This window comes from Annulohypoxylon maeteangense, assembly GCF_022496945.1.
Source record: "Annulohypoxylon maeteangense strain CBS 123835 unplaced genomic scaffold GGS22scaffold_2, whole genome shotgun sequence".
Taxonomy (NCBI): Eukaryota; Fungi; Ascomycota; class Sordariomycetes; order Xylariales; family Hypoxylaceae; genus Annulohypoxylon; species Annulohypoxylon maeteangense.
In genome coordinates this window covers 1,143,477-1,170,614 of record NW_025953249.1, presented here as the reverse complement: position 1 = coordinate 1,170,614, position 27,138 = coordinate 1,143,477, and the positions used below count along the sequence as shown (strand labels likewise).

General features: G+C 48.4%; 8 protein-coding genes across 8 annotated transcripts; 5 read left to right on the top strand and 3 right to left on the bottom strand.

The window, feature by feature from the left end:
- Positions 1-41: 41 nt before the first annotated feature.
- GGS22DRAFT_64483 (uncharacterized protein) lies at positions 42-7,647 on the bottom strand. Its single transcript, XM_047967654.1, has 3 exons — positions 2,871-7,647; positions 2,708-2,814; positions 42-2,656 (listed from the first exon to the last, which is right to left on the bottom strand). The coding sequence occupies exons 1-3, from the start codon at positions 7,506-7,508 to the stop codon at positions 169-171; spliced, it is 7,233 nt and encodes a 2,410-aa protein (XP_047822732.1). The 5' UTR covers positions 7,509-7,647; the 3' UTR covers positions 42-168.
- A 636-nt stretch (positions 7,648-8,283) lies between these two features.
- Positions 8,284-10,484, top strand: GGS22DRAFT_64478 (homoserine O-acetyltransferase). The gene is made up of 3 exons (XM_047967653.1): positions 8,284-8,597; positions 8,725-9,115; positions 9,165-10,484. Exons 1-3 carry the CDS (start codon positions 8,558-8,560, stop codon positions 10,210-10,212), a joined length of 1,479 nt encoding a protein of 492 aa, XP_047822731.1. The 5' UTR covers positions 8,284-8,557; the 3' UTR covers positions 10,213-10,484.
- Positions 10,485-12,260: 1,776 nt separating this feature from the next.
- Positions 12,261-15,214, top strand: GGS22DRAFT_64458 (phosphate permease). Its single transcript, XM_047967652.1, has 4 exons — positions 12,261-13,303; positions 13,435-13,495; positions 13,548-14,088; positions 14,139-15,214. Exons 1-4 carry the CDS (start codon positions 12,829-12,831, stop codon positions 15,171-15,173), a joined length of 2,112 nt encoding a protein of 703 aa, XP_047822730.1. The 5' UTR covers positions 12,261-12,828; the 3' UTR covers positions 15,174-15,214.
- Positions 15,215-16,304: 1,090 nt separating this feature from the next.
- GGS22DRAFT_196688 (uncharacterized protein) lies at positions 16,305-17,669 on the top strand (the record flags this gene model as incomplete). The annotated part of the gene is made up of 2 exons (XM_047965873.1): positions 16,305-16,712; positions 16,862-17,669. The coding sequence occupies 2 exons, from the start codon at positions 16,305-16,307 to the stop codon at positions 17,606-17,608; spliced, it is 1,155 nt and encodes a 384-aa protein (XP_047822729.1). The 3' UTR covers positions 17,609-17,669.
- A 544-nt stretch (positions 17,670-18,213) lies between these two features.
- GGS22DRAFT_152648 (cyclin-like protein) lies at positions 18,214-19,491 on the bottom strand. The gene has a single exon (XM_047959718.1). The coding sequence runs from the start codon at positions 19,283-19,285 to the stop codon at positions 18,317-18,319; it is 969 nt and encodes a 322-aa protein (XP_047822728.1). The 5' UTR covers positions 19,286-19,491; the 3' UTR covers positions 18,214-18,316.
- Positions 19,492-21,639: 2,148 nt separating this feature from the next.
- Positions 21,640-22,941, top strand: GGS22DRAFT_152644 (uncharacterized protein). Its single transcript, XM_047959717.1, has one exon. The coding sequence runs from the start codon at positions 21,913-21,915 to the stop codon at positions 22,825-22,827; it is 915 nt and encodes a 304-aa protein (XP_047822727.1). The 5' UTR covers positions 21,640-21,912; the 3' UTR covers positions 22,828-22,941.
- Position 22,942: 1 nt separating this feature from the next.
- GGS22DRAFT_152643 (uncharacterized protein) lies at positions 22,943-24,152 on the bottom strand. The gene has a single exon (XM_047959716.1). The coding sequence runs from the start codon at positions 24,033-24,035 to the stop codon at positions 22,956-22,958; it is 1,080 nt and encodes a 359-aa protein (XP_047822726.1). The 5' UTR covers positions 24,036-24,152; the 3' UTR covers positions 22,943-22,955.
- A 1,137-nt stretch (positions 24,153-25,289) lies between these two features.
- GGS22DRAFT_64407 (uncharacterized protein) lies at positions 25,290-26,970 on the top strand. Its single transcript, XM_047967650.1, has 2 exons — positions 25,290-25,718; positions 25,779-26,970. The coding sequence occupies exons 1-2, from the start codon at positions 25,445-25,447 to the stop codon at positions 26,720-26,722; spliced, it is 1,218 nt and encodes a 405-aa protein (XP_047822725.1). The 5' UTR covers positions 25,290-25,444; the 3' UTR covers positions 26,723-26,970.
- The last annotated feature ends 168 nt before the right edge of the window (positions 26,971-27,138 follow it).

Genomic DNA, 27,138 nt, shown 5'->3' with positions numbered 1-27,138 from the left:
AAGATGTTATAAAATGTAATCAATGCCTGCCTGTTGCCCCTGCCATTGTGCGTGATTATTTGATCGTCGTTATCCCGAGACTGTTCCATAATACATCGTCGAAAAGAAGCAACTTGTTATCGGTGTATCCTCACATAGCGTGGCAAAATATGGCCTTTAGCCCCGGTACTAACGTCTTTGCCTTTTCTCGCCAGGTCCTCCGTATTCATCGCTTCGACGCTTACGACCTCGGTCATCACCTCTCGATTCCCGTCGATCATCGCCCCCACGTGGTCCACCGCCTGTTCCACCTCCACCTCTGCCACGTCCATAATCCTCATGTCTACCACCGCCATCTCCCCGGTGACGTGATTCTCGCTGCCCGTCACGTCCGTTACCCATCAACTCACCCCTACCGCTGCTGGGCAAAAGTTCTCGACCCATAGCAGCGGGATCCCGACCCGGCCGGCGTGGAGGCTCCATCTCGCCCTCCCTTCCATGATTAGGAGGCCCAGTATTAGACTTTCGATCTCGGTAATCACGATGGTCTTTTGGCCTCTGGTCCCTTTCTGGAGTGTGGTCTCGACTGCTTCGTCGTGAGGAACGTAAAGATCGCTCGGCGTTACTATGGTCTCTTCGTCCTCGTTCGTGGTCATTTCGTCCAGGACGTTCGCTTCCGTTCGTACTTCGCTCGTTCAGGATGTTGGGATCTGGGCGTTCGTGGACTGGCGTCGTAAGAGGGGATGCGCCTGTCAGAACTTGGGCGTCAGATCCGGCTAGATTGGTTCGAGAGCCTCTTGTACGCATAGTAGGACTCCCCCCCGAAAGAATATTGTTGATACCGGAGATTTGTCTTCTTCCACCCCCAGTCCTAGCACGTTCGTTAGACGACGAAGGTCCTGTGGGCGCAGACATAATACTCCCAGCTTCCGATCCTGGTCCCATCGGATGGCTTCCAGATGGTTGGCGATGACCCGAGGTTCCGGGAAGAGGTGGTCGATCGGAAGTCTGTAACGGCGGTAAAGCGGAACGACTGCCCTGATGAGGACCGGAGGGGATTGGCGCAATCTGACCCATTCGATCAGGATGTACGGGGACCGGGCCAGGCGCAGGAGATGCATACGAGGACTGAGAAGACGAGGCTGGGACGCTAGAAGTGCCAGGGTTCAATTGTCGTAGCCTCTCTGGGTGGATTCCCGGCGAACTGGTAGTATTCGGAGAAGCGGCTGGGCCATTTCCGTGGCTGTATTGTCCTCCTGGCTGGCCCCGACGTGGCCTAGACGATGCAGGGCCGGTGGGAGGGTGATGCCTGTCTGGTGACGGAGCTCGATGAGGTGCACTGTTTGGGAATCTGGGATTTGGTTGTCCTGGCGGGGGATTTGTAGGGGTATGAGTGGAGGTACGGCCACGGCCGCGTGGTCCCTCGGGAGGGGTAGCTGTGTCCCCAATTGAAGGAATCGAGCTCAGACGACCATATTCCGGATCTTGATTGTTAAGTCTTCCATGTTCAGGTTCGCCTCGAGCGGCAAGAGGCGGTCCCTGAAATGCCATAGGCTCGCGCGACCTATCAGGCATACCTCGATCGCCATCATGATCATTAAACCTACCACCTTTGGGTCCAGTTGACGGCAATGGTTCATTCCAATGATCTCGGGGTTGATGATCTACACGATGAGGTCGGCCAGGTCGGTCCTCGCGAGACAAATCGCCAGGCCGGGAATCGGGGCGATCACTTCGTCGAGGAGAGAGTGGTCGAGAACCATTGCGATCTCGACTTTCATCTCTTAGTTGGCGACTAGGGGGCCTCACATCGCCGATTAGGGCAGCACGAGCAGGATTTACATTCGAACGCTCATCTGGGCGATCCGCATTTATGAGTCGCGCACGGTCTGGGTTCACCGTTGGCCCCTGTGGCTCCGGTTGTGGAGGAGGTAACATGGGCTTTGCAGGAACGGAGCTGTCGCGTTGCGGTCGGGTCGGGTCAGGGCCTCGATTAACACCGCTAGGGGGTGCTGGTCGGTCTCGTGGACCGCGACTTTCACGGTCAGGGGGATTCGTTTCATTCCGCCGAGCAGAGTCTGATCGGTGCGGTGGTCGATCTCTCTCAGACCTTTGAGGTTCTCTTGGTATGGTTTCGGGGGCTCGGCGATCTACCCCCTGTGGATCCCGCCCTCGAACTGGACGCGAATCATCCGGACGCGAAAAGGATCGCTGATCTCTGGGGTCTCTAGGATCACGAACATCTCTTGTGTCTCTGGGACCTCGAGGCTCTCTAGAATCCCTTGTATCCCTAGGTTCTCTATGATCACGAGGATGTGCCGATGTTGTAATCTGTCCGAATTTATCATGCGTGAAGTGCGCGGGGAATGGAACTTCTGGTCGGCTAGGCAGCCCGGGCGCGGGAGCTAAAGTGGAAGGTCGAGATGGCTCGGCCCTGGGGCCAGATGCTGGGGCTGGAGCTGTTGGTACCGATCTTGGAGTTGACGATCGACTGGGGATTGGCTTAGAGTCTGGCTTTTGGGGAGCGGTCGGTAGCTTTTGAGCGGTATCTATATTCGAGGGTGTTGATCGTGGATTCCCCATATCCTCCTTAATAGACTCGACACCACTCGACACTTTTACATCTTTGACTTCGCCATCTTCTTCCTCGGCATTTGTTTTCGTTTGGGTGGTCACGCTGTAAATTTGTAAGACATATATCTAAGTACTCTTAGAGGCTTGAACTAACCCTGCCGGTGTAGGTTTAAATTCTGCCGCACTTGCTCGTAGACTTGATGATGCTTGTACGATCTTTGTAGACTCTAGCAATTTCTTGTCCTCGGTAGAATCGCCGCTCTGCCGTAAAAGTTAGTAGGCGTATGACAAATTCTGGTATTACATTTGTGACTTACAGTATTCGATCGGAATGCTTGAACCATGACCCATTTATGAGAGTATCTCTTGAGGGCAGAAGTTGCGGTATTTGCTGTGACCGAGAGATCTACCCTGTGACTTTGACTATCTTCGCCCTCGTTCTTCGAAGCGGCTTCGCGCTCTGCAATCTTTCCGAGTGTTTGCAAGAATTGCCGACCCATAAAGTCGACGGCAGGGAAGTGCTCAAGGCCCCCCTTCAAAACAGTAATAGCATTCCTGATATGCATCCACTCCATCCCAGTAAGGCATGCTCGTAGTGCTGCGGATAGATTCCGATGCCAGGTCCAGAGCAGATCACGGAATTGATCGTGCTCCATGAACGACGTTGGCTTACCATTGTCGTCGAAGGCCGTTGCAAACCCGAGTTTCCCGTTTTGAATAGCTTCCTTGGCGTAAACTTCTTTGTCTTTATGCCATCTTGCAAGGTCTCCCAATGTGAGTTTGATGAAGCGTCCGAGGAATTCTGCTTCCCGGACAGTGCAACCGAATATCATCAAGCGTAACCTGTTTACGCCAAAGAACCGGTCGTACAAATCAAGTAGCCTGAAGTTTGCTACTCGGTTAGAATGCATAAACTTGATCATGCGGTGACAAAAGTCTGCGTCGCCGGGCGAGAGGAGGATTCGAGGAATGATGCATTCCTCAATGAATGTATCAGCAATCGAGTCTCCTTTCGCTGATGAGCTGAACCATCGTGTGCTCTGCTTGATGAGTAATAGCTTAGTCTTGCTAACTCGCTCACGACAAGCACTGGCTTCGGCAGCGAGATCCTTGGTGGTTTGGATAAGAGTGTTGAGCGACTTCTTTCTGTTATTTATGCTTATATCGCTTCGATCGCGTTTCAATTCGGCATATTGTTTTTCCACGCGCGCGGTTTCCGCATCGTAGCTAGTCATCGGAACGACAAGATCTCCCGTTTGGAGGGACCAGAAAAGAACGAAGAATTCGGGGCTGATTTTATCCCATACATCCCAAGGCAACAATGTGCGTACCGTTTGGACAATAGGTGCGAGAACATCCAAGAAACGGTCAGGTTTTTGACCGTTTACTGTTACTGGTTGTTGCGGAGGGCTTGCTCCCTCCGTATCGGGCATATCCACTATCATTTGATCTTCAGTATCTTGTGTAACCGAAGATGGTGGTACGCCATCATTCTCTTTTGTGTCAATGACCATGTCGCCCTCTACATCCTTCGGTGATTCGGAATTGGTTATCACGAGCTTTTCTCCCGGACCCATCATGAAATACTGGAGGCTGGCGCGACCAATCATGAAGGCTAGGTTAGCATCAAGGCCGAAGTCTGTCATTAACCGTGGGATACTTGGTATGAGTGCATCAAACTGGTCGGGTGGTAGGTTGGTTCGTAGCAGCTCTACAAACTGGACGAGTGCTTGCTGAGAGTCATCGATCACGTTTGCTAGGTACTTGATATGTGTTTCGTTCTCTGGAAGACGATAGATGGCGGACTGACGGTACTGGGCCATATTCGTCAAAAGACGGCAAGCGAGATCCGTCTGCCACAATGCCTTCATAAGACGGGTGGCGCTTTTGGCGGACTCGTAGCGTTTATCCCCCAGGCTGATGAGTGTTTGACGACGTAAAAGTTCGCCACCACTTAGTGCAAATAATTGCGCTTCCGTAAAATCAACATCCGAGACAATTCCGCCCATTGAGGTAATGAACTCGCGTAAAATAATTAGGTCTGTTGAGTTTCCGTGGGCGACTTGGTCGTTCACGTAAGAAATGATCGGGGTAGCATCCATATTACTGTATCGTCGGAAGACTCTCCCCGAGAATTTAGAAAGAGCCTGCAGCCAGCGACTTGTTAACAGCACTGAGGTTTCTTGAGTCCTGCTTCTCTGCTTGCCGCCCAATGAACTAAGGAGAGACCAAACGAGAACGTCGTGACCCATTTCCGTGAAATACTTGGTGCACTCCACGAAAGCCTCGATGAGGTTGGTATACGCCTCGATTTGGTCAAGGGCGACCTTACATACGATACCTGGTGAGGACAAGGCTACCTTTGCGAGTTTCTTCGCAGAACTAGAAATGTTCTGTAGGGATAGACGCTTTAGTGTCGCGAGTGTATCCAACCTAGCGTTCTTGAATACCCTCGCCATGGCGGGGAGTCGAGATATTTGCCCTTCATAGCACTCCGAATAAATGTTGTAGCGCACTTGTGTTGGGTAGTGTTTGAGAAGATCCCAAACGGCGTCCACCGCATCAACGTTGGAGTCGCTAAGGCACAGGGATGGAACAAGAGTCCGTCGAAGAAGATCTTGCCAACGAGCGACATTCTCTGGTGACTGGTCCTGTGAGAAGCTTTTCGCACCAATAGAAGCTAACTTCTTGACCAGGGAAGGCTCCCTTCCGATATTGACTCCGGATATGTTCAAGAAAGTGCTACAGAGAGTGAAGACGTCCTCGACTGTTTGGCAGATGGGAACATTGTCTGCCCATTCATCGAGATAGAATCGATAGAGAGTACCTTTATGATTCCCATCGGCGTGAGGCCACTTCAGAATCTTAATTGGAGCGCCTTCGGTAAGTTTCAGGTTGCCCTTCGTCATGCCGGATTGATCTTGTGCTACCTCTAGCTTGATTGGATTGTTGGTTATAGGTCGTAGTTCGGTAGGTCGGATATCGTTAAAGACTTTGCTAATGCTGTGTAGTAGGATACGATTGACAGCGGGAAATATCTCGTCGGGGTATGCCTCAGGAAGCCACGGGAAGCGTCCTAAGATGAATAGAGCTTCGGGAAGCGCGCCCACAACTAATAAGTGAGACACAAGATCAGCCTTATGGGCTTCTTTTGGTTCCGGAAGGGGTGATCCATCGTCTTCTTCACCGGACTTCGCTTCTTGCTGGTTGCCATCAGCGTTCGCAGTGGCGGGTTCTCGTGGTTTCGAAGGGAACGGTAAAGTATCATCGGTCAGAGCACCAGCTGCAAGGAGGGCGTTTGGTTCGTTGCCTTGTCTTTTGGCGCGCTCTTTTTCATCAAGCTCCTGCATTCGTCGCTCTCTCAAAGGCTCCATCTGGCTATCATCCGGCCAAAGGTGAGGGTAGAGATCAGCAAGAGATATGAAACCTATCTTGATTAAGAAGGCTGCAAGATAATAGAGATTTGCTGGAATCGTCTCTTCTTTGTTTCGAGCGTCAGATGCGTAGAATCGAAACTTGAAGCCTAGCAGCTGTGCGGCGATCTTATTGCCACAAGGAGGAAGTGTCTTTGTAGTTTGAATCCAATCGAGGCTAGAGTCGCTCGCTTTGAGGCTGGACGTAGTTTCTGTAGAGTCGGGACGGTTGGTATCTTCTACCCGTCTTCCACCAAGCTCAAAAAAGGCATCCAAGTGTAATTCTCGAGCTCTATCCCAGAATTCGAGGTCGCGTTGATAGCACTCTTCAGCAAGTTGAGCTTGGAGTTCCGCATTAGGGACGTCTTCATATTGAGGCAATGCCCATTTTGGCAAGCCACCAGTGAAGACTTTCTCGGCATGCTCAACTTGAGTGCGAGGCCACCAAGAACTAATTCGTAGAAATCGGGAAAAGAATACGATGGTCCTAAGCATCGTCGCGGAGAATACGTCGATAACCACGTCAAGAACTCTACCAACGTCGAGGTCGAAGGTTCCTATCAACCCCTTGACTCGCTCCCAACTCGCTTGCACGAGGACAAAATCGTGGCCTTCTCGAGCACCACAGATTGGAGTACGATAGAGCTCTGCAGCAAGTTTCGAATAACCCTCTGACTCTTCTCTCAGGAGATTGTAGTTGGCTTGACGGTATAACTGGTTGGTAGCATAGCGAATGCCCAACTTGACAAACGTGTCGCGGATCAAACCAAGTTGCTTAAGAGCCGATGCATCTAGGACATCGCGCATAAGCTTTGGGGAGATCTCTGTAGCGGAGACGAAGTCTCGCAACTGCGGCTGGGATGCGTTGTCATCAGAGTCGAGGAAGATAGAGAAGCTGTCGAGAAATAGCGCCTGCGAGTCAAAACCGAATGCGGAACCATCAATATTCTCAACAGGTGGACCTAGGATTTGCTTCATGCAATTTCCAGCATCAACGGGGTTCAGGCGACCCTCCAGCACAGCACGTGTAAACTCTTGTGAAATAGTCGATATTTCTTCAACGTCTTCGTCGTTACGAGACTTGATACCATGATCGACCACTTCCTGGCGGCCTTTTTGCTGCCACGCGGCAAGGCGCGACTCCGTCAGGACAACAAATTTATAGCTCGAGGGAGTGGAGACTTGATTCTGGGCTTGGGTTTGGTTGAGTTGAGGGGCGGTTGGCGTAGAAGGGATTGCAGACACGGGTGCAGGAGCAGCAATCTGCGAGGATGAACTAGATGGCCGTACAGCCGACGGGGAGATGGGAGCTCGATGATTGGGGTTGAGGCCTAGCTGGCTACCCGATGAGTCCCGGCGATCATTATTATTATTGCTCCTCCTAGTGTTTCTACCGCTAGGGGCGCGACGGTTCTGGGGAGAAGAAGTATCTTGGAAATCTCGGTCGTGCTGGCCGAGGTTTGTGTCGGAAGGGCGATGAGGAGCCGGCCGGTTCGCTCCGGCGTCGGATGGCCTCTCATTTCTCTTTCGCTTCGGAGGCATCTTGGCTATATGCGACAAATTCTATGCAATAAGGAAGGGTCATAGAAGATGAGGCTGAAGACCAAAATGATAGCGATGATGAATTAGGTGATGGGAGAAATGATCTCAAGCATGCTTAAGATGAATCCGAATACAGTGTACAGCGTACAGTACTCGAATAAGGTATTTGGTTGCAAATTCTGACAATGTCGTTGGAATAGCGGTGCAGTATTTCCAAAGTGAAGGTCGACAGGTTGACAAGTCGAGAGTCAGAAAATCGCGATTTGATGATAGAAGAAATTAAAAGAAGGTACTGAGTAGTTGGAAGAACAAAGAAAGTGCGGTGCGGTATAACGTGCGCGTGATTGTATATGTTGTACAAAGAATTACCTTCTCCTCAATAATCAGGCTAGCTATTGGCTTGAATAATGGGTGAAGGTCAAAGAGAAGAGAAAAGTGGTGAGTTGGGAATGATGCCCGTTTAACTAAGGACAGTGTTTCGCGTTGGAGTCAAGAAGCTATCGCGTGGTGGATGGAAAGAGATATGCAGCCTCAAAGCTTGCAAAAGGGTAAGGCTGCATGCAGGAAAAAAGTATGTAGATGGAACTTTGATTTACTCAGACATATCCATCGAAATACAAGTACTAAGTACTTAAAAGTCTCAGACCCATTAAATAATGTGGGTGGCAAATTCACCATCCATTGAGGTCGTTCTTATGTAAGCGAAAATTTGGAGGTACGTACATATATCTCCGATATCGAATGAGAGTCATAATTGGACAACCTTCACTTTTACAAAATGACGTGCAACTCAAACCAGGTCCAATAGCAGGTATTTAAAGAGGCATACATGCATATTCAGGGAGTACTTCACTATTCAGCACTCTTCTGAATATAGGTTTTACGATAGGTTACATACAGCCTTAGAAGTTTTCGCAAACGACACCATCTAAGTTTCCATATATACCTCTATCTATCTATCTATCTATCTATCTTCAACAAACTTGTCTGAATAGTTACATTTATATTCACATATATCCCACACTTACGCCTCTTGGCTCCGCGACAAGATGACAACCGAAGGCAGCGTTGGAGAACAGTCAAAATATGGTCAGTTATACCTTTTTCTTTTTTTCTCTTTTCTTCAAATTTTTACACCAAATTTATGTTCTCGATCCAATCGCATATACTCCTTAATATCCATTATGAGAAAGGATAGTGGCTGAATACTTCCAAGAAAGAACTCAGCAGCAACCTGAGAATCCGTTCGCAAATCTAATCCCGGATCAAAAAATTGCTATCGTTCCCAGCTTCACTCTTGAATCTGGCGTTACCTTGCGAAATGTGCCATTGGCATATACAACGCGAGGAAAGTTGTCTCCAAACGGAGACAATGCTATGGTCATATGCCATGCTCTAACTGGCTCTGCTGATGTTAGTGACTGGTGGGGACCCCTGCTCGGCGGTCCTGGTCGGGCGTTTGATACCTCGAGGTTCTTCATCGTCTGTATGAACAGCTTAGGTAGCCCTTATGGCACAGCAAGCCCAATAACTGCCAAAGACGGCGATCCGAACAACGAGAGATATGGACCTGAGTTTCCTCTTACCACTATAAGAGATGATGTCAAGTAAGCCACAACAAAGTCCGACTGCAGATTCGCTTCTGACGTAAGACAGCTTGCATAAAATGCTCCTAGATGACTTAGGTGTACGTCAGATTGCTGCCGTCGTTGGCGGTTCTATGGGAGGTATGCTCGTACTTGAATGGGCATACTTTGGTAAGGATTACGTGAGAAGCATTGTCCCAATCGCTACTTCAAGCCGACATAGCGCTTGGGGGATTAGTTGGGGCGAGGCTCAACGGCAGAGCATATATGCGGACCCGAAGTATGACGATGGTTATTACTCCTTCTCCGACCCGCCTACGACCGGCCTTGGGGCAGCCCGTATGTCGGCGCTTTTGACTTATCGTAGCCGAAACTCCTTTGAGGCCCGTTTCGGACGCAACATTCCGGACCCGGCCAGGCGCCAGACGATCCGAGAAAGGCCACGCCCTAGTACCCCATCTGAGGCTCATTTCCATATTCACAATGATGGCCACAAAACAACGCGGCTATCAAGGAACAACAGCTACACGGACAGTCAGCTAGCTGTCTCCAACGAGACTGATGCAAGTAAAGCCAATGGTACCAATGGTCAGTCGCATGATCCTCAATTCTCCGGTCCGAAGACGGACAGCCCTAGTAAAGAAGAATCATTGCCCACGACAACCTACTTCTCAGCTCAGTCATATCTTCGCTACCAAGGGGAGAAATTTGTCAAGCGTTTTGACAGCAACTGCTACATTGCTATTACGCGAAAGTTAGACACGCACGATGTTTCACGATATCGGGCTAATAGCATCGCGGAGGCGCTCGCTCTCATTGAACAGCCTACTCTCGTTCTGGGAATTGAAAGCGACGGGCTCTTCACATTCGCCGAGCAACAGGAGCTAGCGGAGCACATAAAGAATGCTAGGCTTGAGAAGATAGACAGCCAGGAGGGTCATGACGCTTTCCTGCTGCAATTCGAGCAAGTCAATAAATACATTCTGGAGTTCCTGCACGAAACGCTCCCTGATATTATGGCTAGACAAGGGGACCACGTGGAGGCAGCTAGCGTCGGCCAATTAACTAAATCCAGCACGTTTGGAGAAGCTGAAGTAGAGGATATAACCGCGTGGTAGATAGTCAATACACAGAGACTATCAAAATGACTCGATACTGGAAACTATCCGACGATTTCCCCATACAATGGTCAAAACGCATCGCTCCATGGTGTAGGTCTAGAACTGATGCTTGGCGGTGCCAGATCGCGCTAGTGCCTAGAATCGAGAGACATACAGGGTAAGCCTGTTATGTACGTGTCCCGAGTTTCTGGTAGAGACCAGCAGCGTCGAATCAGAGGTTCAATCTTCGACATGCGCATCGAATCGAACCAGTAACGGACCTAGTATCCGCAGCGAGTCGTGTGGGGTGCCATTGAAACCGACCCAAATAATTTAAGGACAAAATCGGGAGCGTTGGATTTCTTGATGTACGCGTGAAACTGTGAAGCTCATTAAAATACATCATAAAACTTACGAATATGAAAACCGTCGTAGTTTCGGCCGAAACTTAGTTTCTTCCCTCGGGAAAGGGAGACTAGTCAAACATAGGTATTCTGTATAGTGAATCAGAGTCCCTGCAGGATATAGTTGGGTTAGTTAGTGTCAGCTGCAGGAACGCAGATGAATATCACTATGAAATCGTCTGTATGTAATGTTCCTACATTCCTAACGCCGTTGGCGGGTTTTTATGAATTCAGCTTGCCATACTGTATTCGTGACCGAGGAACCACCCCCACGAGCAAAGCTGGTGTTGGTCAAAGACAGATTCGCATTCGCAACCTCGACATTGCAAATGTCAAGGAGATATCGAGCCATAGAACTGCATATTCGCTAGCGGTTACCGAGATGGTTTAAATGTGATGGTATTTTTTGGCATTTCTGTTTGTCACTGCCGAGTTGAGTAATGTAGCATGCAAAGCATGGGCACGGTGGCTGAAAGGTTCTTGTATTGTTGACGTCGAATGGTTTAGACCACGTTGCGAGATGCTGCGTTTTGATTGGCGTTGAAGATCTTGCATAATGTGACTACGTGAGCACCTCCCGCCAAGTGGAATGGTTCCTCGTTAGGTCACTTGGTATTAAGACTTAATCCTGACAATGCTGACCTCCTGAGAAAGGGCAGGTTTGTAACATTTAAATTTTGAAAGATGTTTTCGGGTAATGAGGGAATTTCGAGCTTCACGTTCGCAATATCAAAGTTAAGAAAGATCTGTGGATAATAATTGAAGAAGCTTTGAAGTCCATTCAATTAATTCAGCCAGCTAAGCTACAAGGATCATAAGATGCTTAAGTAATCTTAAACTCTAAAATTGCGGTCCGGATGGCTCGTGCTTCGCTTCGCCCCGGAAAACGACCCACTCACCCGGCGGCTCATGGACCAATGCATGTAACTAAGTACTAGTAGTTACCTTGGTATTCCCTGTCAAGTCCATGCCGCTCCGAAGGATCCCTCAGACTCTTCAATTTCGACCTGCTGTTTGGAGATCTTAACTTGTCACTCATCTCCTACTCTCCCGCTTCGACATACATGTGCATAATAACTTCGGCTATCATGTGATGCTTCCTCCCACACACGCACAAGAATCATAGTAGCCAAGAGAGTGAACCCATCCTTGGACCTTGGCTTTAAGCTAGAAAAATCACGATGAGTTCCACTTCAAACTCACCGAGTTGATTCATATGGCAATGCTCAGCTGAAGTTCCACGCCAACCCTTCATATTCTTGGTACCCTAACTAGTCAGCTAGGCTATAATCCATCTAGAATTGTCTCCCGTTATATGTTACCTCTTTAGAACTAGTCTTTGGATTATCCATCATCTTTAGGAAACATAACCAATCACGACTCCTATACGGTCCGAGTGAAAGGGCGTGGTAATGAGGCTTTGAAATTTCTTGATAGTATGGTGGTTTATAACGTGTTCCAATCTAGCACATCACATTACGTCTTAAAAACCTGCCACTTTCGACGCTTTCGACGACCATCCGATGAGGCGTTGCACTAGCAAAACGAATAGGTAAGGTCGTTGAAGAAGTGTCAAGGATGCTCGAGGCTAGTCACGAATGCTTGTTTAGAAACACACTCTTGCGCCTCTTACATCTTTTCCCTTCAGCATTCGTCTTCGTTCCCTACACCGCATTGGTGGATCACATCCTGTCATAGTATCAGCCCAACCCGCAAGCTCCTAGATCCTTTTAGGAACGTACCGAGACACCCAGCTAGCCCGCGCCATCGGGTCTATGGGACCGTGTAACGTCTAGAAATCGTTTAATTACCGGGTCGATCTCCAGACTGCGTCAGATCAAACCCTCCCCACCCTAACCACGACGAGGCTCTATATACACGCTCTTCCGAGGGAATTACAAGATCCTATTTCTATTATTCCCTTGCTATTAGTTTGACTATTATTTCCTGTTTTTAACCTCATGTATCGGGCTATATCGTCGACTATATCCATCTACTTTCGGTAATACGATCAAACTTGTACAAGAGACGGTCGTGAGATTCTGTGTTACGTAGAACCGCATCACGCATTTCCATTAGGTGGTTTGGTCAAACACACGACACCATGAATAACCTGTCCTGGAATCGAGTCACCACTTGTATCGCCTATTAGAAGCTATGCTCTTATTATCTCTATACAGTCTAGAACGCAAAACACCCGAGACCGACGAAGATCACCGAGCTTTCGAGGATGCCCACGCCGGAGCCGATGACTCCGGCGACCTATGATCGCACTTATGGCGGCAACCGAGCTTTTCATAACTTCTTCAATGATTTCAGTCACATCCAAGACCCCAACCTGAGGCGACGACTCGCGCTATCGGAAATCGATAAAGTCCCCTTTGGCATGTACCACGTAAGAGCTGTGCTAGTTGCTGGTATAGGTTTCTTCCTGGATTCGTACGACATATTCGCTATAAACCTTGTAACGACACTACTCGGCGTCGTGTTCTGGCATGGTCCTCCATCAAGCGCGAAAAATGGGTATGGAGGGAATCACGGACATTTACCGACCCCCGTCAGTCAGACTCTGAAGGCATCGACAAGCGCAGGTATTGTCGTCGGTCAAGTCTTATTTGGATGGATGGCAGACAGGTACGGGCGAAGGAGAATGTACGGAGTTGAATTGGGTATTATCGTCTTCTCAACAATGTCATGTTGTTTAGGTAAGAAAATTTGCTTCAAGCTAGAGCACAATATCCTTTAGTACACCATTAGAAACACCCGATCTACATTTGTAACACGTCACAATATCGGAAACTTATAAGTTGCTAATATGATATTTCTATGTTTATAGTCGCCGCCTCCCAATCCGTAAGCTTCACTGGATTGATGACATTTTGGAGAGTCATGATGGGGTAGGTCGGAATCACCAATTTAGAGCTACACTATGCTAAATATATATAATAGAATCGGTATAGGCGGTGACTATCCTCTAAGTGCCGTTATCACCTCGGAGTTCGCCCCTACACGATGGCGTGGCGCTATGATGGCAGCCGTATTTTCAATGCAGGGGATGGGCCAATTGCTAGCAGCGGTCGTGGCTTTAATCGTGACAGCGTCCTTCAAAGACGCATTTGTTAATGTGCCGGGGGTTGACCAATGTGATTACACATGTCAGATAGCAGCTGACCGTTGTTGGCGTATAATTGTCGGAGTCGGAGCCCTTCCAGCTTGTTTTGCGCTGTACTATCGCATTACTATACCCGAAACTCCCAGATATACGTTCGAAGTTGCCAAAGACGTCGAGAAAGCTGCTGCTGATATCAAGGCATACATAGCCAGTCAGGGAGAAGGAGAAGTCGATGAGATTATGCAAGCGAGGATGAAAAAGGTCGCAGCTCCAGCCCTTAACATTCCCTCGGCCTCCTGGCATGACCTTTACAAATACTTCAAACAGTGGAAGAACGCCAAAGTCCTGATAGGGACAACGTTATCTTGGTTCTTCCTGGTAGGTATCCTTCGTCTTTATGATACTAGACCTATCTAATATTGGTATAGGACCTTGCCTTCTATGGCTTAGGGTTAAATAACCAAATTGTGTTACAAGCAATTGGTTATGCTGATGGCGACTCACTATATCACATATTATTCAACAGTGCGGTTGGCACGATCATTCTAGTTGTGGCAGGCTCTCTTCCCGGGTATTGGACCGCTATCCTTACCATCGACACTATCGGCCGGAAAACACTTCAAATTATCGGTTTTATCATACTCACCATCACATTTTGCGTTTTAGGTTTCCTCTACAACCGCCTTAGTAAGGGGGCCCTATTAGCTCTCTACATCGTCGCAAACTACTTCTTTAACTTCGGCCCTAATACCACCACATTCATTATCCCCGGCGAATGTTTTCCGACCCGCTACCGTTCTTCCGGCCACGGGCTCTCGGCAGCTATGGGCAAGGTTGGAGCTATCGTCGCACAAGTCATCTCACTACCGCTTCTCACGAAAGACGCGCCGAATCCGTGCAGTGGAAAGCAGTGTACGCCTTGGCTCGACCGACTGATGCAGATCTTCGCGCTATTCATGCTCTGCGGTACACTTACGTCCCTCCTCATCCCCGAAACCAAGGGCTATACGCTCGAAGAACTAGCTGGCGAACCTCCGACATCGTATAACTCCGGCCGCAACGGTAGCTTCATGGAGACGCCCACCAAGACGCGGTGGTGGAACCCGTTCTCCGGCGGCCAACCAGCCGGCTTCTTCTACCCCCGCGTAGCGACGAATGGTCGGACTAGGAGTCGCACAGGTATCATGACGACGCCCGACTTAATGGCGCAGGACGCAGAGATGACGAGCAGGAGCTGGATGTTCTGGAAACGCGATCGAACCCGCCCAGGGACCGCCACCACGGCAAATTGCGGCGCAAGCTCGAGTTCGACGGCCGGGTTTGCGGGGTCTGGTGATACGGTCGTAGCGAGCGCAGGTGTACTGCCCGGCTGGGGAGCGGGTTGGGGCAGGATAGATAGAGGCGGGAATCCTCTCGCCATGGATAATATACGGCTACAGGATGTGGGGAGTTTGCTAAAGTGAATACCCAGTTAGCGGACAGCTTTCCGAACTACGGATTCCGGGTTAAAAGGACTGTATATAGGACATGAGGCAACTTTATGGTTATATTGTGGTAGTCGGTATGCATGAGCGCGGCGCTCGGGTTGGATATGGGAGGCCCCTATGTTTAAATGTATCTAAATAGATGCCTATGCAGTTTATAAGCCCTAGAATATGGGAATCTTGAATGAACATCAACTATTGTCAACATTATATTTCTCCGTGACTATGATGTTATTTAAGCATTTATTCTTGGGAATGATTTGATTGAGCTCCGAGTTGTCTCATTGCCAGTAGCCCCCTGAACTGCAACCCTTTTTAGACGCGTGCTTTTGTCACAATAAAGATGATTTTATTCTATGTTCTTTCATCGTAGTAACTACTAGTCAACATTAAATATTTATCTAGGTATCTATTCGTCTGGCGTAGCTAATACGTGTATACCTAAGCACCCGATTTGTCTTCCACAAATTATTTCTTGAATATTTCAAAGTCAAAATCTCAAAAAGGGGCTTGTCACAACACAGGGAATAAGTCTGAGGCAACTAAAACAGGTAGATACTCATCATACTATGGCGTTATATCATGTACTGAGTAATTTATCAACCAAATCCTATTCGGATAATCATCGTTGGGCTCAAACCAAGTACATAGTATGCAAGATTAGCATGCCAGATTATAACAATGCTCTTGTATTAAGCAGGGCCTAGGTCTATAAACAAACACCCTTTCCTCGATTATTCTGATTGAAACCTTGGTCAGAATTAACTTCTTCCACCCTTCAAAGAGTGGGTTTATGATGTGGTGGAAGTGTAACTATCATAGGACAAGGGGCTGGCACACCCCTATAGAGACTCCATCATGAAATCGTGCTTTCACCGTCCGGCTGACGCCCCTTTCGCGATACCTATCCTCGAAGCCGAGAATAGTTACGAACTATCCCATCTTTTTATCTTCTGGCCCGCTTGTGCACTCTTTAAACCTAAGAAATTCTAGAATTCTTTTCTTCCAGGTTTTTCTCCCTCCCACACGCTTTTTTCTCTCACGGTTTCTACACTTTTCTACTCCCAAATCACCTCTTCCTCCTAGTTTATTCCACAGAATAACCCCAAGATGCCAGGCAAAAGATCGAAAGCACAACGTACTGCTCGAAAGCGAGCTGCCCGAAAGGTTGCCGCCAGAGAGTCCGCCGCGAAAGCAGAGTATGCGACGCAAGCGAACGTCTCCCAGCAGAAGCCCGAAGGAGAATTGCCCGAAACAGGCTCGAAGATGCCTCTCGCGTCTGTTCAATCGGAGTGGGACGTATCTGGTGTTGAAACCCGCTTGCTGACTTTCGAGAACGCTCCTCGAAAGAATCTGGAAGTTTGCTTCATAGGCACACCATCCATTACCTATCTCCAATCCACTCCATTTGAGGATAATGAAGTTCGTCGCTCTACCATGACCAAGAATTCCCTGCCATTGGGTCATCCGGACGCTCCAGTCGAGAAGCCTGCTGAGCGTTCTATATTTCAGCCTATTGTAAGTTATATATTTCATACCTCATGCATTGCCATCTATATCTAGGTATATGCGAATCCACTGCATGTAGTAGCTGCGAGGTTGTTCTCAGATCCTTTATGAACATCAGGTTGGTGAAGCCGTTATGAACTAACCATGTGTTACTGTAGCATTCTGACTACAAACGCCTGAAAGAGGCTCTGAATAACCATCCTCATGTGCAATTCCTTGGAATGAGCATGGATGCGCTCAGTCAGATAGTCGACTGTATCTTCGACGTCACCAACGAGGTGACTTTGAAGTGGGTTCGTAAATGGTGTCCTACCATGAAGCTCTCGCGTGTGTTCAGTCTCGCTTCATGTAGCCGGCGTGTCCCAGACGAAGCCTTGGAGATGAGCATCACTCTTAAGACGCTGCCCGAATTGTACGCCGATTGTCGCGAGGCATTCCAGCTCCATGGAAATAACCCGCAGGCCTGCGATGTCGCCCCTGTGGCTAATCCTTGTATCATCCTCTGTCAAGTCTTCAAGGATAAGAAAACCGCAAATCTTATATGGGATCTTAACCAGCTCGTCCAATGGTTCCGCTATGGCCTTGAACTTAAGGCATTTGAAGTGCAGAGAAAGGCCATGATACAGATTTGCCTGGGCACCAAGAAGGAGAGCGAGATTCTCGAGTTTGCATGGTCTACTTATAATATATATCGAGCAGAGTACTCAATCAGAGCGCTCAAGCGGATGAAGGCACTCCTAGACCATGCTTGGCCGGCGGACGAAGACCATGTGCTGTATCCGGGAGAGTCGGAATCGGAGCATTCAGACTCAGATGCCTACGACTATTGGGATAAGGACATGGAGGACTCATCCGATGACGAACCCGAGGAGGTGGAAGTATTCGTAATAAGCGACTCGGAGTAGACTCGACGTAATGGTTCGCCAATACAAAATAATACCATCCGATCTTATGGGTGATTGTGCTGCTTCTTGAAGCATAACGACATCCCTCGGAGATTTCCCACAATGCCGAAATACTCTTGACAAGAGAAGGTATGTACATGACCTCCAACCCCCAAGATAAGAGTTTTAGCTAATTAAGAAAAACAGTGCGCCTTTCAAGGCCAATCGATTTGCATAGCTTTCAGTTTTTCAGTTTTTCAGGTTTCACCGTTCCCTCATGGAGAAAATATTATTCGTTGACGGGAGACATATGAAAAGTAATAGGAATGGGAAGGAGTTTTTTTTTCGGCAATGGATACCGAGAATGGTCTGGCGTTGACGCAAACTTACGAATGGGTTTCATCGATGCGCAAAGTCTGATTTCATACTACTACCCTTCTCATCCCTGCTCTTTTTATCTGTCTTTCTTTCCTTTTTGTGTTTCCTAACTGCTCTTTCCTTATTATTCTTTCCTTACCTTTCTTTTCTTCTACCCCTTTTTATTCGCTCCTATCCCGGAATGCACTCATTTGGCTTAGGATAAGACACGTTTACGTAGATAGTTAGCTTAGACAGACATGCGATCTGCGAGGAACAATGAAAAATCAATTACATTTCCTTAAATCGAATCCCATTAAACCAACGTGATTAGCTACATAGGTACATACCTCTCAAGCACACATCCACGCCTCACCCTTCCAACTCCGCAGCCTTCTCATCCAACCTACGCATCATAACCGCCTCCTCATCCTCCACCTCAACCACAACCCCCCCACTCCCATTCCCAATCCTCAACCCCCTCTTCCTCATCTCCCCCTCCACAAAAGCCCGTGTCACCATCCCCTTCCCCAACTCCTCAAACCCATCCCTCTGCTTCCGCGCCCACCCCTCCAAGCTCCTCATTCCAACAACCAAAAACCCAAGCTCCTCGCGCTCAACATCGAAAACCTCCCACCACGCACACTCCGGCATCTTGGCCCCTACATCCCGCGCCGCGGCGTAGATAGCCGCGACGGCGAGCGCGTTCGGTTGGTGCGTCAGGTATAATAGCTGCGGCGACAGCAGCGCCGTGTTCAGGTATGCAACAGCGCGGCCCGCGATCTCTGTTTTCGGCGCGGATAGGAAGTCTAGCGCTTGTAGGTATGTGACGGCGAGGGGGTGCGGCAGCGCCACGTGGGTGTCGAAGGAAAGGGAGTACAGGATGCGCGCCTCGAGGCTGAGGATCCGGGTCCGGAAGGTGGTGTATGCGCTCTCGGAGAGGTAATACGAGGACGGGTCGCGGTCTTTATCGGATGTGGTTGAAGGGTTGGAGGGACTGCGGAAGAGAGGAGAGCTGGGCGAGAGGAGGTACGCGTAGACATTGCAGACGTCGCGGGGTGGGCATGGGTGTGCGCTGAGCTTCGCGACGAGGAATAGGGCTGCTGCTGAGGTGTCGCTAAATTCGTGGGAGAGGGGGGAGGCGATTAGCCAGTATCGTGCGAGTATTACGCCGGCTTGTGCTGCGACGGATTGTGGGATCCGGAGGAGGACGCCGGCGGCTTGGGTTAGGACTTGTGTGGTGAAGAAGATGATGTCTTGGAGGTCGGAGGGCAGCGCGCTGAAGGAGGTCCGCTGGTATAGCTGGTCGGGCGTCGCGAGGGGGTTCGTCATGTGCGCCATTGTGTGTAATTGGTTCTAGGGCATATGAATCTCTTCAGTTGAGATACGAAGTACTCGGTGTTATTTACTTTGCGGACGTCATACGAGGCTGGGAAAACTTGACTTGAGGCTGAGCTTGCTAGGGGTCGATAAGATCTACAAGGGTAGCTTATCGTAGACCCATTCAATTAGTAAGATTCAAGATTGACAGGGATAAGAGTCCGGGGCGAGCAAGGGTATAGCTAACGCCACAATTATTGAGCCCCACGTCTCAAGCCTCAAGTCTCAGGCTCCAAATCCATTTCTGGCGATCTCAACTTCATCAAATATATTAAGCGCCACATTTCTTCTACGAAACTTCTTCCTTTTTCGTATTCCGTCTTCTCGTTTTCGCATCACTTATTGTTGTCATGCAAATCACAGGGGTCTATGTGGCTTTATGCAATCTGTTGCATCCGCGCTATTGTCTATCCCAGCGACTTTGCCACCTGGTACCCTTGTCGGTTGTTGCAACAGTCTTGCCCTACCTACATGAGAGGCTGCGTTTATAAGGATGTTCCTTGATCATCGCAGAAGTCACAGTACAAAGCCATCGTGAAGGTTGACAACCGGACAACTAAGGAGTTCCCACCCTTGTAGATCTTGGCAACCCTCGCCAATCTGTGGATACACCCAATGCTTCCCGTTGGAAACAAAGGATGTACCAATGAAACGATGCAACATCTACAGCCGGGGCTCATCATCAAGGGGAGATGCATATCAATATGCGAAACACTTGGGCATCCTCTTTTGGACCGCTAAATCTAGTCTCGGCACCAGCCTGAGAGTGTTGTGCATATTCGGGCCTTGTCAAATTCATAACCGGGGCGAGAATGGCCATGGAGCAAATATGGGATAATTTCGAGGCCGGATGACAATCGCCATACACCATACGAGGCGTGTCATCTCTTCCATTAGCGTGGGGGTCATCACCCCTGTTGTACATAGGCCTCGTATGTGTAACGACAAGACGACTCTCCGGCTCCCCGAATCAAGAAGAACTTCCCGGTCCGCCGGCTTCAATGCCGAAAGGAGTTTATAGCCTGCTCTATAATCACTTAATAGAAGCCAGACTAGACGTTCGATCGTGAGCTCCGATTGCGGTTCAAGTCTCTAGACACGTCATTGGAAAAAGCTACTTATATTCCGTTATCATATAGGTCGCCAAGACAGAGATCTGTGTGGTCTGGGACTTATGCTGCGAGATCCGTTGCCGAAGTCGGGAGGTTGGTATTCTCTCCTAAAATAGCTGGACTGAATTTGCCGGCAAGGTGTTGACTCGCGTACCCCCAACCCTCTCTTCCACGTCATATTCCGGAGTCTATTATACCCCTACTAGGTACCTAACTAACGTGTGTCTTATATTACGCTCGTAACCGGTAATCTGATGTTACCCTCTCGTTATTCCCTTAGGCCGGACCTTACGACAGGCTGCCCGCGCCGTTATACCGTCTAATATCTGTAACATCATCTCGCCAATTATGACTACTCACCATGTATCCGGATTTCTGGCCAACGAATCCACTTAGGTCGGTAACTTTATTCGATTAAAGCCACGAGCCGTCCTATCGCTTTTACTTCCTATTTTAAATATTACCAACCTAAACCGGACTCCTTACGGACATTCTTACTGTTCCTCGATGAGGCCTCCGAACGGCATTACTTCTACCGGTCTCAAAATTTAGACCCGGCGCATACTGACGTACTCTTATAGATAGGATGACGCTTTTTGAGAAGGGCCTAGGCATATTACAATGTTAACATAGATACCATGGGTCTCATTTTCATGGATCGCGCTTACAGCACGACACGGCAGTTTGGTCTCATTTTGCTAACTACTATTCAGGAGCTCATCTATGGCCTAAATTGGCATTCGTACCTTCCAGAGTCATCCGCCGATATAATGTGATATCGACCAAAGTTACAGACGTACATTATTACTATAGGAAAATAAGCCTTTCAGGCGAGGGCCACATCTATGGCTTACGTAAGATATTATCATCCCCATACTGTGATGTAACTATTCGTAGAACGAGTTTGGGTGAACATCATGGGCAATTTTGAATATGAAAGGATTGGGTGGATCCTATAAAAATAATATCGTCATAAGTATGGAGAAAACATACCTACTTACCTAGGTATCAACGTAAAAGGGGGTATATCTCAGCAAAGAGTGCGCTATACATTAATAAAGCGACTACCGCGTAGATGACGTGACACTTGGGGGAATGAAATTTATACTTCAAGAGCTTTGTTCGATTATAGTGCGAAATACTGCCTGAAGCTTTATAGAGGAATTATCTTCACAATAGGCTTGTTGACACCACGGACAAAGATGTCAAAGACAAGGCCTAGTACCTAGAAATCAATAGATCTACTTATTTTTCTACATTGTTCTCCTGTTTGTGAACAACAATTCCATTATCCTGCTAGAAGCATCCTATTTAACTCCTGGAAATCCAAGGAAATAGGAATTTAGGAGTTGCCCAAATAGTAGACGAAAAGTTTCACTCGAACCTCATACCGTAATTCCAGAGTGAAATAGCCCGTCTTTCAATCATCAACTACTAAGTACCTACCTACCTAAAATTAAGCAAAACCACCTAACCATGTGCAGCGGAAACCAAACAGAAATGGCCTGCGGCCACGTCCTAACGCACTACACGTCGCGCTGCGAGAAAGGCCCATGTGCAGAGCCCAAATCCGACAGCCCACGCCAACACCTCGCAGACTCGTGTGCGGAGTGCGACTCGGAGTTCAAGAAAAGCCAGCTAAGCCGAGAGCAGAAGAACCGGCACGAAGAGCTAGTCGCGCAGCTGATAGCAGACAAGCGAGTGAACGGGTCCAAGGAAGCCCGAAGACTGCTCAACTGCATGCAGAAGCTAAGCTACACGATGAACCGAGAGATCGGCGAGGTAAGGACCACGGGTTTCTCCGCGGACGTCCAGTTCCCGGGTAGTGGTAACCACAGAGTGGCGCCGACGATCACGAGTAAGTGGGTGAACGGTAAGTGTGTGTGGGGAGAGGAAGAGGGGTTGCATAGGTCGGGAAGCAGCCGCATCAAGAAGATTACTCCCGCCACGTCTACTACGGCGGCTGAGGTCGAGGTCCCGGCCGAACCCCTGACCACGGCTCTTCCGCGGTTGCGTAGGACTAAGAAAGAGTATTTCAACCGGCTCCCCGAAGAAAAGGAGCAGCCTGTGAGCACCGCCCCCCCTCGACTGCGCACTAACAAGCCGTATACCGGCCCACGGGAGAGTGTAGTCGTTTTCGGTGAGGTTTTAGAAAACAGTCAAGAAGTACGACCCAAGCCTTATCTTCGGCGGACAAAGAAAGTCACTGACGGGCTCAATCGCAGCAACTTTTCAGACTCGGGATCCGATGTCACCGTAAAGTACATAGGGGAGGAACGGGATAGCCGGGCCTCTCCGACTGAGCCGAATGCACGCGCTGCTGCGCTAGATGATGACGACTTGTATGAAGACATATGGTTGAAGTTAGCCGAGAAACCCTTTCGTACCTAGTTTTCAAGACCGGATATTGTCGGCATAGTTTGATAGAGTGACAGAATACATAATCTCCTCATAGCCATGTAAATTTACTTTTTTAATGCAATGTGTACCAACCTTGGAATTTCCTGCAGAATGTCTCATTAGTCTCCGGGATTGAAGCCATCCGGTAAGCCAACCGGACCTAGACGATCCGCAATGTCCGACGGCTTTACAGCTATCTCCTCTTTAGAATTATAATTACTTTTGCTACCAGTTTCCTGTATTGCTTTCTTGATTTTTGTGTATTCCTTGACCCGCGAAGTAGCAAGCCTCCCTGCTCTTCGTCTATCCGTAGGACAACGTAAAAGCGGGACCTGGATGATAGCTGCAAATATGTCGAAGACTTTTTCTACGGGTACATTATGCCTCTTAGCGACTTCGTCAAAGGGAAATTTCTCCTGGCAGGTCTCTGCTACATCTACGATCAGGTTAGGCGAGGGTTTGCGATAGGTAGGCTGAATGAGGGATGATGGTGGCTTCACGAGGTTCGGTGTTGTGTGTGACTCGTCATTCCCTGCTGCTGCTATTACTAATTCTGGCACTGGCTGTGGCGGCGGTGGCGGCGAGGGTTGGGCGTGATCATCTGACTTTTCAGTATTTGGCGGAGAGTGTATCTCCTGGTCCTGGTGCATCTGCATCGGACCGGCCATATGAGATGGAAGAGCGGCAAGATTATTTCCAGGCATCGGTATCATAACTTGGGGGAAACCTGGGCCGAAAGGATGCATGCTATTCGGTCCCATGGTCATCATTTGGGGATGAAAATGTTGATTATACGGCGGATGAGATGCCATTTGCGGAATCATGTGCTGTGCTATATTATGGTGTAATATAGGGTGTCCCTGGGCCTGGGCAATATTTGCATGCTGTCGCATTCGGACGCAAATTTGACACGGATGCGTCGTCGGATCAAATTGGTGGGTTTTATGAACAATATTCATTGACGAAGGAGCTTTGGAGGTTTTCGGTATCTCGACTCTTGGTAACGGGGGTGGTGGCATCACTGGATTTCTATGGTCTGTATCTTTAGGGGATCCAATTGGCGGCGGAGAAAAGGAGCTCATATGGTTTGCTGGTGTGTTGAGAACGTGAAGCTCGTCACTTGTCGAATTAAGGGTCATGGGGTTTGGAGTAGGGGTTATTGACTCGACCAAACCCTTGCTAGTAGACATATGTGCCATAGGTATTGTATCAAATCCAGAGTCTCTAGAACCAGTCTTACTGGCATTGGCATCAAGTCTTGATGATACTATTGTTTGAGGTAGTTGCTTAGGTGAAAGCTCTGGTGGGCTCGGAGGTCTTGGCTTGCGGACAGGTTGGTTGAGAACGAATTTCTCTAGCACAGGAAGCGATACGCCTCTCAGGGCAGAAGTGAGCTCCATGACATGGATATCTGAAGGGAGTCCAACCATGCCAGTGCTGATTCGTCTATCCGTGTCTCTAGGTTCGGTAGGTGCAATAGTAACAGGTGATGCAGGAGCAATAGGTATCATAGGTATCCTATGTTGCTGGGCTATAGACTCTGGAATATGCTCGACCATCTTCTGCCGTTTAACAGGCTGAGATGATATAAACTGAATATCATCGTCGTCATCTAGTCGCTTTGAAGGTATCACTGACTTCGGAGGCGCAGAAAGTGAAGGACACGCGCCAACATGTCCCCTGTTACCAGGTAAGTGTGTGCTCACTTGGACTTGAGGCTGAAAGCTTGTGGACATTGCGAACAGTGTGGTATAATCGTAAGTCTAGAACTGGCTGGTACAACTGAACCAGACAACTTGATATGACGATCTGAAGAGCCGAAAACACTGGGAGAAGGACGAGCTAGGACATTTGAATATTTGTACATCGAAGAGCTGTTCAGTATAAAATCCACAAATGGGAGCAACTAAGACACGGGAAACTCATCACATTCTCAAAGACGAAGAGAGTCTAGATCATGCAGAATCTCATTTTGTTTCTTTCAAGGATATATAGCGGAAAAGGAATAAGAGAAGACAAATAAAATGCGCTTAAGCATCAAAAAGCCGAAAATAACATGAAAAGATGAAATGTTGGGTTTGCTTGAACACATCTTCACCTGAAATGTTAAGAAAGTCTAGAAAGGCCTCCAGACTCTGTGATGTTGAAAAAATTGAAGAAACCAAAGGTCACTATGCTATTACATAGAAGGATTGAATGAAATATAAATACCCGGTAAGTTAACCTACTAGGCACTTGATTTCGTCAAATGAGTATTGTATCATTACTGAACATAGAATATTTCAAGAAGTTGAAGATGTCATGATGGGAGATGCACTAGACCCACCTGGCACGTAAAGATCCATGATACTAGGTATGCCATGAAAGATCTTACCTAATCTAACTAGGGTGGCTTATCGATATGACGCTTGAATCCACAGGTCCCACAAGGTCCACCGCGGGGCATTGAGGAAAGTACAGCACCTGCATCTTGGGGGAATAGCTACCGGGTGCTACTGCTGTAGCCTTGCGATAACTTTCCCACAAACAAACTTCATTCTGGACAACAACTTTCACGCGCTCCTTTACTCTGATCACTTACATTTTTTCCTCTGTCAGTTTTCACAAAATGGGTTCAGTGGATTCAAACCCGCTGCTCTCCTCACAGAAGTCTTCGGACTCTGGATTGCAAGCTGTCCTACATCCTCTCGTTCTTCTCACAATCTCCGATTACATTACAAGACACACTCTGAGAACGCAGGAAGGTCCTATAGTTGGCGCTCTTCTAGGACAGCAGAATGGTCGAGAAATTACCATCGAGCATGCATTCGAGTGTGCAACTCAAGAAGACCATGGTAAAATCATTCTGACTCCTGATTGGTTTACAACGCGATTAGACCAGAGTGAGTTATTCCCTACCTGGGTTTGTCCCTAGAGTATAATTGCTAATAGCGATCATGTAGTGAAACAAATACACAAGTCTCCTCAACTCGATCTTGTCGGCTGGTATACAGTATTGCCTAAGAGCGGACCAAACCCATCCATCCTCCCTATTCACGACTGGATTCTTTCAGAGCACAACGAATCATCCCTCCTGCTCGCATTTCACCCCGAAGAAGCCGTAAAGCCCTCGGCCGGCAGCAAGCTTCCTTTGACCATATATGAGTCTAACTACGAAGCCGATGAACCCAGAGCAGATCAGGGTGAAGACAAAGAGATGCGAGATGGTGATCCACCTCTGAAGCTGAAGTTTAGAGAATTACCATACTCAGTTGAGACCGGCGAGGCAGAGATGATTAGTATGGATTTTGTAGCACGCGGTGCCGGAAATGCAACAGTAGTCGAGAAGAAGACGAGTTCTAAGCCAACAACTGAGGCAGATCCGAAAGGCAAGCAACCTCTGAAGGCTGGCGGAGCTGAAGACGCGGGCGAGGAAAATATCGTTGATTACCCGCTGGAGAAAGAGGATGAGGAGATGATAGCAGCGCTCAATGCCAAGGCAAACGCTATCAAGATGCTGCAATCACGAATTAACCTTCTGATAACATACCTTGAGCGACTACCTCCTTCATATCTTTCTCCCAACAACGCGACAAACCTCTCTGAAGCACAATATACGATTCCTTCACACACGATTCTCCGATCCATCCAGGCACTCGTCAGCCGAATGTCGCTTCTAGTACCATCCGACAAACAGGCTTATGAGCAAGAAATGCTTAGCGAAGCAAACGACGTGCACCTAATGGAGCTATTAGACAACATGATGGAGAGCATTACTGAAGCTAGAGATGCGGGCAAGAAGTATGGTGTCGTGGAGAGTTCCAAGTTCCACTCTAAGAAGCAGATGGAATCCTCGGCACTTAGTTCCAGCTTTAACTTCGCCGGCCCTGGAGACCTTGCCATCTAGAAGAGGAAACGAGGCAGGGGCACCGGCGTGCGAACCTGAGACATTTGATACTTTGCAGCATATTACCTGCATTTGCGAGGCGATAGAGGCGTTTTGAGAGGCTAGGTCAAGCAAGTTTTCCGAGGGTTGCGTTGCGTTGAACACCGACCACCCAAAAGCAAGTTACGACAGGGGTATGATTGTAATGAATAAGGCTGTAAATGCCAGGCCTCGTACTATTTACGATAATAAACGTTGGAGTTTATTAAAACTATCTACCTACCTAGGCAGATACTGAAGTATGCGACGTGATGGTTATTAGGCACTTGTTTAAGTTATGATATGATCTTTCAATTCGAGGGGGAAATATATAGGTGGAAGAGGTAAGTGTTCAAATACTAATAACCACTGCCGTCGGGATATAAACGACAGAATAT